Source organism: Ammospiza nelsoni, chromosome 31, assembly GCF_027579445.1.
Source record: "Ammospiza nelsoni isolate bAmmNel1 chromosome 31, bAmmNel1.pri, whole genome shotgun sequence".
Lineage (NCBI taxonomy): Eukaryota > Metazoa > Chordata > Aves > Passeriformes > Passerellidae > Ammospiza > Ammospiza nelsoni.
The window spans coordinates 1,752,166-1,766,816 of NC_080663.1; the positions used below are offsets into that span (position 1 = coordinate 1,752,166).

A 14,651-nucleotide genomic window follows, 5' to 3' on the forward strand; every position below is an offset into this window, starting at 1 on the left:
TTCTGCCCCTCCTGCAGCCCCCCTCAGTGCCTGTGGGTGCTTGTCTTGCTTTACAAGAGAGGTGTCTTCTCGGGAAGGCAGAAAAAGCCTCTCTTGGAATGGAAAATGCAAACCCCCTCCCTTTTCTAGTTTTTAGAGTAGTGAAATGAAGGGGCTCTCAGGCAAAGATATGGGAATAGGAATACCAGTTCTTTACTAGTGTGTATAATAAAGCAAACAAACACCAACAGCTGCGGCACTGACAGCAAACAGAGCCCGGACCCAGTCCCGGCCTTTGGGCTGCGGCGCTTTGCCCTTGGGTGCAGTTCCGGGCACGGCCGGCAGGGGCGCTGGTGGCTCCTGCGGGGCGGGGCAGCGCATCCCTCCCATGGGAACCTCTCTGAACGGGAATAGAGCAATCCCTTCATCTAACTCTTTCACTTCTTTACTTTCTATAGCCTTTCTCCCGTGTTTTGGGAAAGAATTTGGAGAGGGCTGCTTTTTAACTGAGCTCCTAGTGTCTTGATAAGGTGCTTCCTTTAGAGAGAGAGAAAATTTCTCTTGACAGCCAGAGCTGTGGTTACCAAGGGGACGTAACTCAGAGCCGGACGGGGTCAGTGGAGGATATCCCGCCGAGGCTCGGTGGGAGTGTGGGCAGGGTCTGCTGCTGGAATCGGCCGAGGGGGATCTTCCCGTGAAGCCCGAGGCGGAGCGTGGGTAGCCCCCACATGGCTGGTGGCGGCTGATCCGGCAGCTGCCGGCAGAGCAAAGGCAGGTGGGAGAGCCCGGCAGCAGCGGCGGTGCCCAGCGCAGGTGGCACGGGCAGGGCAGCCGGGGATGGGATGGCTGGGACCCCCCCTGGGTGCAGTGGGCGTGGTGACCTCGGAGCAGGCGGCAGGACAGGTGGTACACTTATTAACCTGCGTGGTACAGAATCTAGGAACAATCAGAACTTGGACACAAAAGTCGTTAGAGTCATTGAATTTGGCAAGGAACACACAGGGACTCACTCCAGATCGCTGGCAAACCCACATCTCAGACGCGGATGGGACTACTTACTTATTTTTTTCCCTTTGGGTTTGACAACTTTGGTGCAGACGTTGCCTTTCTGCCTAGCTAGGGTTGCGTTGCCAAAGCATCTGCCCTGGCCTGTGACTTGACTCAGGGTGATTCCTTTGCGAGGGGTGTCCCATCTACATTGGTTGGGTGCATCTGCTGTGGAGTAACTGAAGGGAGTGTTTAAAGCGACTCCTTTGTAAAAAGGGAGGTTTGACATCGTAGCAAAGCCAGCAGGATTTGGTTAGGTTAGGGTTGGATTCATTCAGGGATAGAAAGGTAGCTTCTAACATACAAAGGATTGGGTCTGAGTCTGACTCGGCTGTGCGGCCTATCTGAAAGGCTTCCACATGGCCAGTCGGGATATCAGCAACCCTTGTGGGCAAGGCTTTGGGGTGGGTCGGGTTTTCCCTTTCGGCACGCTTTTAATCACTTTGTTGGGTCCGACCGCTCGGGGTGCCGACAATAGTTCGCACGTTCACCTTTTCTTTTGACCCTTGAAGGACTACTGTCCACGTTCTGCCTATGGCCCAACTAGGGTGATCTGACTGCAAAACTGTCATGTTATAGTCTGTGCATTTCCGAAATTTAGGGATTTTATGGCAGTTTCGATAAAAGTTTCCGTGGAGAAAGGGGGGTGTTTTTCAGCCACTGGGTGCCTAGGTGAACTGTAAGAATTTTTCAGGCTCTTGTGAATCCCACCCAGGCCCCGACGGTCTGGCATCTGTAACAATGGTTCTGCAGCCCCAGTGCCCACAATGTCCCCACCCTGGGTGATTGCAGTAGCTTTTCCCAGGGTTTGAAGCTGGGCACCAGTAGGATAGGTACATGTGTGTGGCGTGTGGGGAATGGGGGTCTACCTTTGGTTGTCCTGGAAACAGGTCAGTGATGCGGAGCACGAAGGATGGGGTGTTTGGTGTGGTGATTTCTCTGAGCACCTTGTCACTACTAAGGTGTTGCATGACCCACCTGAATGGCTGATGGGGGTAGTGATCTGGGCTGGCTTGCCCTCTGGCAACAAGCCCCAACAGCAAAATCACACAGAAACACCGTTGATGCTTGGGTCTCACCCATGTGGGTCTCTCAGGGGCTGCCTGGCGGCTTGGTGGTCTGTCACTTTCCTCTGGAATGGGGATGTACGCGTCACGAGGACGCCCCACAAGCATGTCCTGTAAACAGAAACTCGCAACTTTCATCAGTCTCATTCTGCTCGTTATGGAGGTCGGGCTTGATTGACTTAAGTGGACACCACCTGATTTTTCCGTCCTTTTTGACAGCTGCGTACCCTCGCCCCGTGAGCATCAGCCTCCAGCCCCGTTCCCATTCGCCTAGCTCGTTTCTAATTACAACCTGCGGGCCCTCCTCTAGCGTTCGAGTGGCCCAGCGTTTTTGAACGGGACTGTTTGTTTCATCTCCCCTAGGGAAGTGATTCAGTGCTAGCAAAGCGGTTGCCAATATACGTGCCTGATCTCCTGGGGGAATGGCATTGGCAAAGCCCTCCGCTTTCACCAACACTTCTATCTTGGTTTTCAGGGTCTGATTTGCTCTCTCGACTATGGCCTGCCCGGTACTGTTATATGGGATACCTTGCACTAATGTGATGCCCTATTTTGAAGCGAACTCTTGCGCTGGTTTAGAAGTGAAATTGGAACCATTGTCAGTTTTGATCTGTTTTGGGATACCAAGCCAGGCCATGGCTGTCAGCCAGTGCTGAATTGTGGCCTTGGAGTTTTCTTTGGGGTGCTGTGTGGCTATGATCGTTCTGCTATAAGTGTCTACTGTCACTGCAAGCCATGCTCGGGGCTTCAGCAGTTCACACCAAGTGAAGTCCGACTGCCAGATCTCTGAAGGCTTGAGACCTCTCGGGTTGGCCCCACAGGTCCATAGGGATACCTTCTGGCAATGAGGGCAGGTGGCCACCACATGTTTTGTGTCCGCTGTCGAGATTCCGCATCTCTTCGCCAGTACTTTGGCTCCGATGTGGAGCGACTCGTGCAGTTGACGGGCTTCCTGCAACGTCCAGACACCTTTCGCTGCGGCATCCGCTTTGTCGTTGCCGATCTGGAAGTAACCTTTGACTGGGTCATGGCTGTTGATGTGGATGACTGACACGGTGCCCTGTTGCGAGGAGAGTGCTTCTTCCAACATTAGGGCTGCTGCTGATGCTGACACTCCTGGTCCCTTTTTTGTGTGAAGTGTTAAAGCCACCAGCTGTGTGCTTTTCCACGCCCGGGACTGCCCTCCCACTCCGTTCACTGGAGGGACTTCCTCAATGTGCTTGGGGAAAAATCATGCAGTCTGATCCCGTGTCCGCCCAAAATTGGAGCCCTATGACGTGGGGATCCTGACTGCCGTAAAGGCAGCATGTCCCCCACACCATCAGGGGCTCCTTCCCTATTCTCATCGCCAAGGCCACCCAGGGATCCCGCTCTGGGGCGCCTCTTGCTGGTCCTGTGACACCGGCACGGCTTGTGGCGGTGGGGGGTGCGAGGGTACTGAGGGTGCTGCATAACTCTGCCATTGTGCTGCTGGCGGGGATGCGAAATTGACTGCTCCCTGTGGGGGCATGGGGTATGAGGGTCCCCTGACCCACTGGGGGTTGGCATAGATGGGCTGTCTCGCATTCGCAGCGGGAGGAGGCTGAGCATGGCCCGCGCGCCCCCTCCCTCTCCCGTTTCCCCGGGGCCGGGATCTACAGTCCCTAGCGAGGTATCTTCCCGCAGCTCCTACAGGTCCCTCTCGGGCGTGCTTGGAGTGAGGGTGCTGCCAGGGAAAGCTGTGCCGGCTGGGGACAGCTCGCTGAGTTGCTGTCCTTCCCCAGAAGCCTGGGCTAACGCGGTCGTCCTGCCACTCCTGCTTAAATACAATCCACCCCGCCCCATGAAAAAGCATGCAGCTTATTTGCATAATATCAAAAGTGAGCAGATCGGTATTGCTAGAAAGGTCGTGCTCAAGAGTGGGTACTACGGCTGAGTTGGCCCCTTTTTCTGAAATCGCTTTGGCTTCTTTTGGGTTAACTGGGGTATATGCCCTTTGTTGGTTCCCCCGCGCTCCGGCAACCCCCCCCGGGAAAGCGTGCATGGAGGCTGCCGGTGCCCGGTCCCCACAAGCTGCTTTTATTTTTCCCCAATCAGTGAGTTTGTGTTGCGATTGTTTCCCGATATTGTTTAAAGCTTTATTCGGTTTTGCTTGAAACCGCATTAATTCTGCTGTCTTGGTTTCTGAGTCCCAGCCAGACTTGGTCGGCTCTTCCGAGCTGTCTGAGCAGCTGTTACTTGACTCTGAGCCGGAAGCTGACTGCCGGTACACTTCCAGCGCTCCGTGCCGTTTTGTGCGGCTTCGACCCTGCTCCTCCCTTCGGGGGTGGTGCCGCTCCCTCCCCCTGAGGTCCCCCCGCCTCCTGCCGGGGGAGGTCCTTACCCCATAAGGACCTAATTTGGATAGAGCGCTCTGGTTGGTTTTGCACTCTACCGCGGGGGCCGCCCCGTCTCCCCGCTCGCCCGTGCATGCGTTGTTAAGCAGGCTGACTGCATTTCCGTCCTTTTCCCCCTCTTCTCTTCCGCCCTCGCCACGTGGTTCGGCACCATTAAACGCACATGGCGGGGGCGAGTTTTTACCGATCCCAGCAGGGTCCGAATATCCGGTCGCGTTCCGTGCCTTCTCCGCGAGTCCCTGCCAGAAGCATCGCACGCACTGCTCTGCCCCCTGCGCCGGATCGGCGACCGGCGGGGACGGGACAGATAGAGAAACCGCGTTTTTTTCGGACAGTTCCGCGGGGGGGCTGGGACCTGGCAGGCTCTGTGGGAGGGTCGGGGGGTCCCCTGGGGGCTCCAGGGGTCTGGGTTCGGGCTCGGGAAGGGGTGGAACGCGCCCGGCCCCCGCATGTTCCCGCCTTCAATCCAATTGCTCTCAGAGGCGGTTTGTGTCGCGGCCCCCACCCCCAGCTTTGGTGTAGCTAAGAAACGTGTACGCGCGGCTTTCCGCGTCTCCTGTTCTTCTAACGTCTTGCGTAGGGCCTCTTCTGCTTTCCCCCACGCTTTGAGGTTTTTACTACTGCCTGCAGACTTAGAGTCCTCTGCTGAGGCGGCAGTGCACTTCTCCCGCGCTTCTGATAATAATATATTTACCGGACGTCCAATCGTCCCGAGCTCTAGGAGCCTTGCAATAGCAAGATCAGAATTCCTGAGCTCACCTTTAATTCCCCATTGCTCATGAGCCTGACTTACGACCTTTGCTATAGCTTCCATGATTCGAGGGCGTCCCCTCCGCTGCACTAGACCAGCTCTGCAGCCGCCGTCCTCTGTCCAGGCGAATCCCCATTCCCCGGGCGCTAATCGGCTTCCCGGGTTTTAGGCACCAGTTGTCGCCTTCTGATGCAAGGCACGGCGACCTGGTTCCGAGGAAACGGCACGGCGACCCAAACTCTCCAGGGTCACTCGGGCCAAAGACACTCGCAGGCACCAATATGGTGGACGGTCTAAAGGCCTTTATTGTCCCGTCTCGTCGGGTTTTATACTCGGGAAAGTTTTTTCTCTACGTCAGGGGGTCTTACCTTAGTGTAATTGGTTAATAAGGAGTAGAAAGTTACTAATGTTAGGGGGGACTACATTCTTGAGTGATCCCTTATCACTAGGCTTTAGGGGGAGAGGAATCCTGCTACTTTCCGTGACATTGCGAGATTTTCCGAGCGCCTGACCCTATCTACCACACCTAACAAATCCAGACTTCTGCTTGGATACTTTGAAATGGCCAACCAGCTAAGTCATGACCTCCTAATGTTGTTTTTCTCATCACCTTTTTATTTATCCTTTGGCAAGTTACGGATACATCCTAAATCCAAGAATCCCAGTGCACCCACAGTTTCTTAAAAATGATCACACAAAGCTTGAGTACCCCAGTGGGTTTTCTAATGCATGTCTTCTAATATTTTCCTAGAAGTACATTTTATTAGGTAATTGTCTTCCATCAAGAAGTTTCCATTTCCCTGATTTATCTTGTTTATTTCCTGGCTTGTTTAATTCTCTTTTCTCAGCTTCCCTAAACTTTAGAATTTCCAGTTTTTCCTCGTTTGGAGTTAATATTAAGAAAAATCTTTCAGCTCCATTTTCTGCTGCATCCTTAGCTTGTGAGCTGCCAAATTATTTCATTCTCTTTCTGGGGTCTTTCCCTTTTGGAGTTCCCTAATATGTACTATAGCTATCTCTTTTAGGTGATTGTAATGCCTCTAAAACCTCTAAAATAAGTTCCTCATGTACTAGGCCTTTTCTTCTTGAATTAAGTAATATTTTCCTTTCCAAAATTTTTACAGGTATGTACTACTCTAAAGGCACACCTTGAGTCAGTATATATAGTTCATTTGTTTTGTGTTAAATATTCTAATGCTCTTCTTAAAGTATATAATTCACAAGTTTGAGCTTACTAGTTTAAGTTTAATTTCCCTTTTTCCATAGTTTGCATGTTTTTCCCATCGACTACTGCATACCCTGTATTTTCTCCTTTTGCAAGGAGATCTATCTCTGTTGGCTAACATAACTCCCAAAGGACTGGGTTTTTTCCTTTTTTTTCCCTGTATCCAACTTACTGCTTTTCTGTCTCATTTTTCAAGATCTTATCTATTCATCTTCTGCCTCTGTTTTTCACATTCACTAACAACCTAAATACCGCTTTTCTTTCAACTACACGCACAAAAATAAAAAACTTTTTTCTCACACTACTTTCAGTACAATACACCTCCCTCCAAGGAAATATAGTAAAGCTTAAAATACAGAATCTACATTACCTATACTTTCATTCATCTACATTCACTCACTTTTATTTCTCACTCACTTCCACCCATTCTTTCACACCCTCAGGACACAGAGTAGATCCCTGTTTACAGAGAATCGTGGGTCCCTGTGGCCCCCCCTCACCTTGGTGTTGGCCTCTGGGTCTCAGTATCTCCGGGCCTCCTGGTTAATTCCTCAACCCAGCAGGTTTTAATTCTGGATGCTCTTGGGCACTCTGATATTACTCGCGCCTGAGTGGGTCGCTGCTGGTGAGAGAGAGACGGTGAATCTTGTTTCTTGAATCAGAAGGCTGAATTTATTGAGATATCATATATAATACATTAAGACTATGCTAAATAGAATATAGAGAGAGGTTTGCAGAGCAGCTAGGCTAGGCTAAGAATAGGTAGAATGAATGTACAACAAAGTTTAGCCCAAGGACTCAGTCCCCTAGCTTGCACTGATGATTGGCCCTTAAATATAAACATAGAAAATGAGCCAATCAAGAAACCCCTGTTACATTCCACAGCATCTGATAATAATTGTTTACCTTTTCTTCTGGGTCTCTGGCCTCCAGAAGACACAGAAATCCGAAAGAAAGGATTTCTGTGAAGAAATGTCTGCGACACTCTTATCCCTGAACCCAGCAGGTTTTTAGGGGCCCATTTTGTCCCGTTTCCCAGTAGATTGGGCTCGGAAACTCCTCTGCTCCCTTCCTCCGAAGGGTCCAGCCCCTCTCTGAGACCCAGTCCCAGTTACCCCGGGGGATTCTCTCACTCCTGTTAACATTCACTTCATCTCTTTCGTGGCCACTTGGCGCGGAAAGTCAGAAACGCAGCCTGGGAGACTCCAGCACTCACTTGGCAGGTCTGGGACAACCAGCCCTCCTCTCATTCACACACATTCATCCCTCTGTACCTGCCCCCTGAGAAATACTTACCAATCCCTTTTCCCAGGGGTCTTCATGCACATTACTACTCTTAGGGGGCCAATTACCGTGGTTGTAGGGAGCCTTTTTCCGTTCTCTTTATTTTATTGTCTCCTTTTGTCCACCATAACCTGCGTCTATCGGTCACCCCAGTGGAGACAGAGCGAGGCTGCCAATGGGGCCGAGTGCGCCTTCCCCACTCTGACTGTCCTAAAGTACTGGCAGCGAGGTGTCAGTAACCATCCTCTGCTACCAAATTGTGAAAAACACCAATCACTTGCTTTTAAAATTTTAAAACCATAATAGTAATAAAATGGTTATGAAAAACAGTAATACAATTAGAGTAATCACAGTTTGGAGAAATCAAATTAGGACAATATGAGACAATAAATACCAAGAGTTACGGATGTCCGGGTACCTTTTTCTGGGCAGCACAAGCCTGAAAAACGACACCGGTTAACACGGGATTAACCATTAAGAACAATAGCCTGTTGCATATTCATACACTTCATACATGATGCATAAATCCAAACACTGGATTCTGTCTGGTCAGTGCCAGCTTCTGCCTCTGAATCCTAACAGCAGCCCCGAGGTGGGAAGAAGTTCATTTCTTCTGATAAGAGAGCAATAAATTCTTTTTCTCTGAAAGATTTAGGTATCCTGTGGCTGCTATCTCGCTCCAAGTCCTTTCTTTAAAAAAAGTCTCTTACCAAGCATAGTTTATATGTTAACATTTTTTAATAACCTAAAACCATATTCAACTGACTACTTAAGAGAATTAATACAGCAGTACTTTCTAATACAAGACATGTAATATTCATTTTAATATTTGGGATAACCCAATCACAAAATATGCATTTTTTACAAGTATAATCCCACCTACTTCCAGTCTCTCTCAGTATGGTCCCAGCTGCCACCAGCATGGTTCCAGTTGCTTCCTCAATCAACTCAGTGAGTCCCAGTATGATGCCATTTGCTCCCAGTTGCTCCCAGTCAGGCCCAGTATGGGGGATGATGTGCAGGGAGTGCTCACTGTGACACTCAGTTCCTCCCAGTATTAGTCCAGTCACTCCCTGTATGGCCCAAATATGAGCCCAGTGTGCTCCCAGTCTCTGCCAGAATAAACCAGTTTTGCTCTGCATGGTTCCAGTTCCTCTCTTTCACCCTCACTTTCCTTCCAGTCACTCCCAGTATCTCCCAGGGTAGCCCAGTTCCCTCCACCATCTTTCTAGTTCCTTCCAGTATGATCCCATTTGCTCACAAGCACTCCCAGTCAGCGTCAGAGTAGTGGCACTCACTGCCAGTATGATCCCAGTCACCACCAGTATGATCCCAGTTCATCCCAGTACAAGCCCAGCAGTTTCCAGTCACTGCCAGCATGCACCCAGTCACTCCCTGTTCTTCCCAGTTGCTCCCACCATGATCCCAGTTACTCACAGCTGCTCCCAGTCATCCTCAGCATAATCCCAGTCACTCCCAGTATATCCCATTTGCCCCTAACATGGTCTCAGTTGCCTCCTGCAGGCTCCTGCTCACTCCCAGTATGATCCCAGTGTCCATCAGTGCGATCACAGTCTGCCCTGGCATGGCAATATGATCCCAGTATGATGTCAGTACAAGCCCAGTACAGTCCCAGTCACTCCCAGTATGATCCCAGTATGATATCTGTGCAAGCCCAGTACAGTCCCAGTCACTCCCAGTACGATCCCAGTCCAGCCCAGTCCCTGGCAGTGCTGCCACTGCTGGGATCCCCCAGCCCTGTGTGCGTTCCCCCCTGGCGGATGTGCCGAGAGGAGCCCCAGGGGCTGGCAGTGCCCAGGCAGGGTCCCCAGCAAGGCCCAGTTTGGATGTGCAGCCCCCAGTTTGCCCAGTTTGCCTCTCCTTTGGCCCGGGCCGGGTTCCCCCTGGCCGCAGTGTCTGGAGCAGCCGAGAGCCCCGTGCTGCCCATCCCGACCTGTCCCGGCTCCATCCCCGCTCCTGCCGCGGCTGCGAGGGAATGGGGCACCGAGGGTGTGGCTGCTGCTGGGGGAGGAGGAGGAGGGAGGGAAGGGCAGGGATGAAGGGTGTTATAAATTGGAGTGGACAATCTGCCGAGTGAGTATAATCAGATTAACAATTTTTATTGATTACAGCAAGCAAGGCAAAAAGCAGATCAGCGCTGGGCGACAGGGGAGTCTCCGCTCTGCCAACTGCCGCCCGCTTCTGGTATTTCGTGGGGTTTATGTACAGTCCTGCTTCCGGGTTGGCGTGTCTTTCAGGGTAGTACTCTGTGCATTCTCCTCCTGTTGCTAGGTGGTCATAGTCTGCCTCCAGGTGGTCCGAGGATGAAGGCTGGTAGTCTTTCACTTCTTGCCCCACGGTCAACCTTTCCTTAGTTGGTATGGTTGCGCTGGTTCCTGGAACTTTAAGCTTACTGAGCAGATAAGCAAATATTGTGCTATCAATCATAGCAGGCCCATGTCAACGGCCTTGCCCCTTACTCCTCGGCAAACAATAGGCACATAGCTACGTATAGGTACACATTGCTTATTTAGCCTTTCAACATATTAGCTTCTAACATTTTGCAGTTTAAGCCTTATGAGATTTATTTTGCAGTATATTAGCCCGTTATATTAATCTTGCAACATACTAGCTTGTTACATCTTTCTTTGTGGTTTTTCTATTATTGGCTTTTCCCCTTTTCATAGTCTTTAGCAACTTGATGAACAAACTAAGACATTAACTCATTACAAAGGGGAAGGAGGAGGTGGGGTTAGGGAGGAGGAGCAGGGGGAGGGATGGAAGAGGAGGGATGAAGGCAGAGAGCAGCAATGGAAGGAGGGGAAGGAGGTGGGGTTAGGGAGGAGGAGGAGATGGGATGGAAGGGGAGGGATGGAAGAGGAGAAGGAGGTGGGGATAAGACAGAGGGGGAGGAGGATGGGGGATGGAAGGGGAGGAGTGGGGAGGAAGGGACAAAGGCAGATGGAGGCTGAGCTGAGGGAACCACGCAGTCGATCCCTGCCTGAATTCACAGCCCCCACCTGTGGGATCATCGCCCCCCCATCGCGCTGGTGAGAAGGGAGGGGGAGCTGGGCCCGGATATCACGGGTGGTCCCTCGGTTGGGGTTTTTAGGGATGTTTGGAGAATGAAGCAGTCCAAGGCTGAGCAGGAAAGGCCCCTCGGGGGTACATTGGGGGGTGGCAGTGGCGGCTGCCGGGAGAGGCAGCCTGGAGGAGCAGAGCCCTGTGTCCCCCAGGAGCCCAAAGTGGGGAGCCCAGAGAGGGGGGAGCAGCGCCATTGGCGGGAGCCTCAAGAGCCTGGAGAGGGGCAGGGGGGACTCCTTGGAGCCGCTGCAGCCCAGAGCAGAGAATGAGGGGAGAAGGGAGCCTGGGAGCCCAAACAGCCCCGGCATCCCGAAATGGGGAGAGTGAAGCGGGGGGAGCTTTTGACATTGCTGGGACTGCCAGCAGCCTGGGCAGGGCGGGCACCGAGGAGAAGGGGGACCCCCAATCCAAGCGTGACCCCCAGCAGCTGGGACATGGGGGAACCCCCGAACAACAGATGGGAGGGACCAGGGACGGGGAACTCCTGGGAGGCTTTTTCAGGGCTGAATCTGGGTGTTTGGGAGGTTTTCTGGAGCCGAGGTGGCCGGTGACTTGTAGACATGGACTTGGGGAAAAGGGACTTTCAAACTCATTGTGTATTGGGGAAGGTGAAACAGGAAAGCCTTGTAAATATGATTGTCTTGAAAAAGATTTTGAGAATATAGAAAGTGTAAGGAAGACTGAAATGAAAGCAAGCTCTGAGATACCTCAGTTAGTGAACAACTGGAAAACAATGGTGTGGCCCAACTGAAGGTAATCCCCTTTTGATGAAACAAACAATTCCCTCTGCTTGATGACAGGTCCAAGGGTCAGAGCAGATCCCACTAGCTCAGTAGAAGGGGTCAAAACAGGAGTTTTTAGTGTGTAAAATGTAACAGAGTATGGTGATGTAATGATTTTTACAGGCTGTATGAAAATTCTGTAGGATTTGTATCTTGTACTGGATTGGTTGGTGAGAAATAGAATATTCAACACAGAAGAAAATTTATTGTGTTATAATGGGAACGTTACTCTCCTATGCTCTTGCCTGTCTTAGTCTTTTACCTTCTTACCCTCTCTACCCCTCTCTTCTCTCGGGCCTGCTCCGAGCTGTGCCTTGCAGCTCCAAGCAGGGCCCTGCACCCAGGCCCTTTGCAATAAACCACAAGTTCCACGACCTGGCTGCAGAGATCTCTCGTCTCTGTCCGTCCCGACCGTCCTACCCCCCGACAGTCCTACAAACGCACTCATCCCTTGTTTTCCCCAAACCAGGATTTCCCATTGCCAACCCCAGGGAGGCTGCGAGGAAGAGGAAGATGCCCCGGGACACTGAGGCAGGTGAGGAGGAAGTCAGTGCCCCTTTCCCCTCTGTGCTGCTCCATCTCCCAGCCCAGCACGGCCCCGGCTGCAGCTCAGCCCTGGGGGGATCTCCTTGCCCTTGCCTGTGGCACGGAGGCAAATCCCATCCTGTCCTTTTCCTTCCTCCCCCAGAGCAGGAGCTGAGCATGGAGAGCAGGGAGGACAAATGCCCGCGGCAGAACCTGGTGGAAGAGGCCGTTTTGAGCGGCTCCACGGCGCAGGAAGCCAACGAGGAGGAAAAGCCCCGGAGATGCCGCACGAGGAGGGGCTGCAAACGCAGCCGGCAGGGATCTGAGGGGGAAAGAGCCAGCCTGGGCCGGGAAGGCGGCCGGAGACGGAGCCAGAGCTCGGAGCTGGTGCTCCATGAGCAGCTCCATGATGGGGAGAAGCCCCACACGTGTGGGGAGTGTGGGAAGAGCTTCAGCCAGAGCTCCCACCTGATCAGCCACCAGAGGATCCACACTGGGGAGAAGCCCTATGAGTGTGGGGAGTGTGGGAAGAGCTTCAGGCAGAGCTCCCACCTGATTGTGCACCAGAGGATCCACACTGGGGAGAAGCCCTACGAGTGTGGACAGTGTGGGAAGAGCTTCAGCGTGAGCTCCAGCCTGATCAGCCACCAGAGGATCCACTCTGGGGAGAGGCCGTACAAGTGCTCCGAGTGTAGGATGTGCTTCAGCCACAGCTCCGGCCTGACCACTCACCAGAGGATCCACACTGGGGAGAGGCCCTACGAGTGTTCCAAGTGTGGGAAGAGGTTTCCGACCAGCTCCAGTCTCCTCCAGCACTATCGGATTCACACAGAGGAGAGGCCCTTCCAATGTCCTGACTGCGGGAAAGGATTCAAGTGGAACTCCGACCTCATCATCCACCGGCGCATCCACACTGGGGAGAGGCCCTACGAGTGTGATAAATGCAGGAAGAGGTTTAAGTCCAGCTCCCATCTTCTCCATCACTATCGGATTCACACAGAGGAGAGGCCCTTCCGCTGCCTCGACTGTGGGAAGGGATTCAAGCACAATGCCGCTCTCGTCACCCACCGGCGCATCCACACTGGGGAGAGGCCCTACGAGTGTCCCCAGTGTGGGAAGAGCTTTTCCGACAGCTCTAACTTGACCAAACACCAACGGAGGCACCACTAAGGGAAACCCTGCGAGTGCCCCGAGTGCGGGCAGAGCTTCGTGCGCTGCTCCAGCTCCATGCCCCACTGGAGGAGGCACTTTGGGCAGAGCCCTGGTCACTAACATTCCCTGTGATCCATGTTAGGAACACACCTGGCTGCTTCTACTTTTTGTTTGGCCTTAATTTTCCTCTGCTTCACCTTTATCCTTTAAAAACACCCCAAACTGGGTTAAATGAAGGAACTTGATCGAATATATCTGAAGTTCCATAATTTCTCAGTTGTTTTAGAGGGAATTTAGGATTTGGGGATGCGTTCTGTGTGGAGTGCTGCTGTTGCTAAGAGGCAAAAATTTGATCTCACCCTTCTTGTGTTGCTAAGAACTCCTCCCCTGACCCCAACCCCAACTCCACCCTTGGGATACCCAATAAAAACTGCCTTTGTCTTGTCTTTGGGGGATAAGAAATGGATTCCCAAAGGATCAGCCCTATTCCCTCTGTATTCCAAGAGGATGAACCTGTTTCACTGGATTCCCAGAGGATACTGACTCTATCACTCGTTTTTATTGGTTTGTACTACTGCATTTGTATTTTTAATTCTTCCTAATAAAGAACTGTTATTTCTACTCCCATATCTTTGCCTGCGAGCTCCTTAATTTCAAAAGTATTTAATATTTTTATATAATAACAATAATAACAATAATAATAATAATAATAATAATAATAATAATAATAATAATAGTAATCAAAGGGAGGGGGTTTACAGTTTCTATTTCAGTGGAGACTCCTTAAATAGGGAGACACCCCCAAGGTTGGGCCATGTAAAATAGTTCCTGAAAGACGTAAATTAGTTTATGGATATGGATGAGGGTCTATGAATATGCAACAGGCTGATGTAATTAAAACCAGAATAATTAAAAGGTGTCCCCGAAAATAACTTGGGGGGTCTTGGTGGCCATAACAACCTTTGCTCGAAGGTCCTTGTCTCCCATTACATCAGTCTGTTGCATATTCATGGCCTTCTTGTATATCCGTAAACTACTTTACATATTCTGGCATCAAAAGTGGATCCATCCTGGTTGGGGGTCCAACTCCCTCCCAGCTCAATTTGGGGGGTCCCATCCTCCTCCCAGCTCAGTTTTTGGATCCCATACCCATCCCAGCTTAATTTGGGGGTCCCATTCCCCTTCCACCTCAATTTGGGGGTCCCACCCGTCTCCCACCTCAACTTTGGGGTCCCACACCCCTCTTTTTCCCACTCTCCCTCCCCTTTTCAGTCATTCCCCTAATCCCCTCCCCCGTGTTTATTTTTAGGGACTTGAGGGTCCTCCTGGGGGCTCCAGGCCCCGCCTGCTCCGTTTTGGGGTCCAACACCGTTTTGGATC

General features: G+C 51.7%; 1 protein-coding gene across 1 annotated transcript; it reads left to right on the forward strand.

Moving 5' to 3' along the window:
• Positions 1-12,296: 12,296 nt before the first annotated feature.
• LOC132085526 (zinc finger protein 239-like) lies at positions 12,297-13,787 on the forward strand. Its single transcript, XM_059491000.1, has one exon. It carries the CDS (start codon positions 12,297-12,299, stop codon positions 13,287-13,289), a length of 993 nt encoding a protein of 330 aa, XP_059346983.1. The 3' UTR covers positions 13,290-13,787.
• The last annotated feature ends 864 nt before the right edge of the window (positions 13,788-14,651 follow it).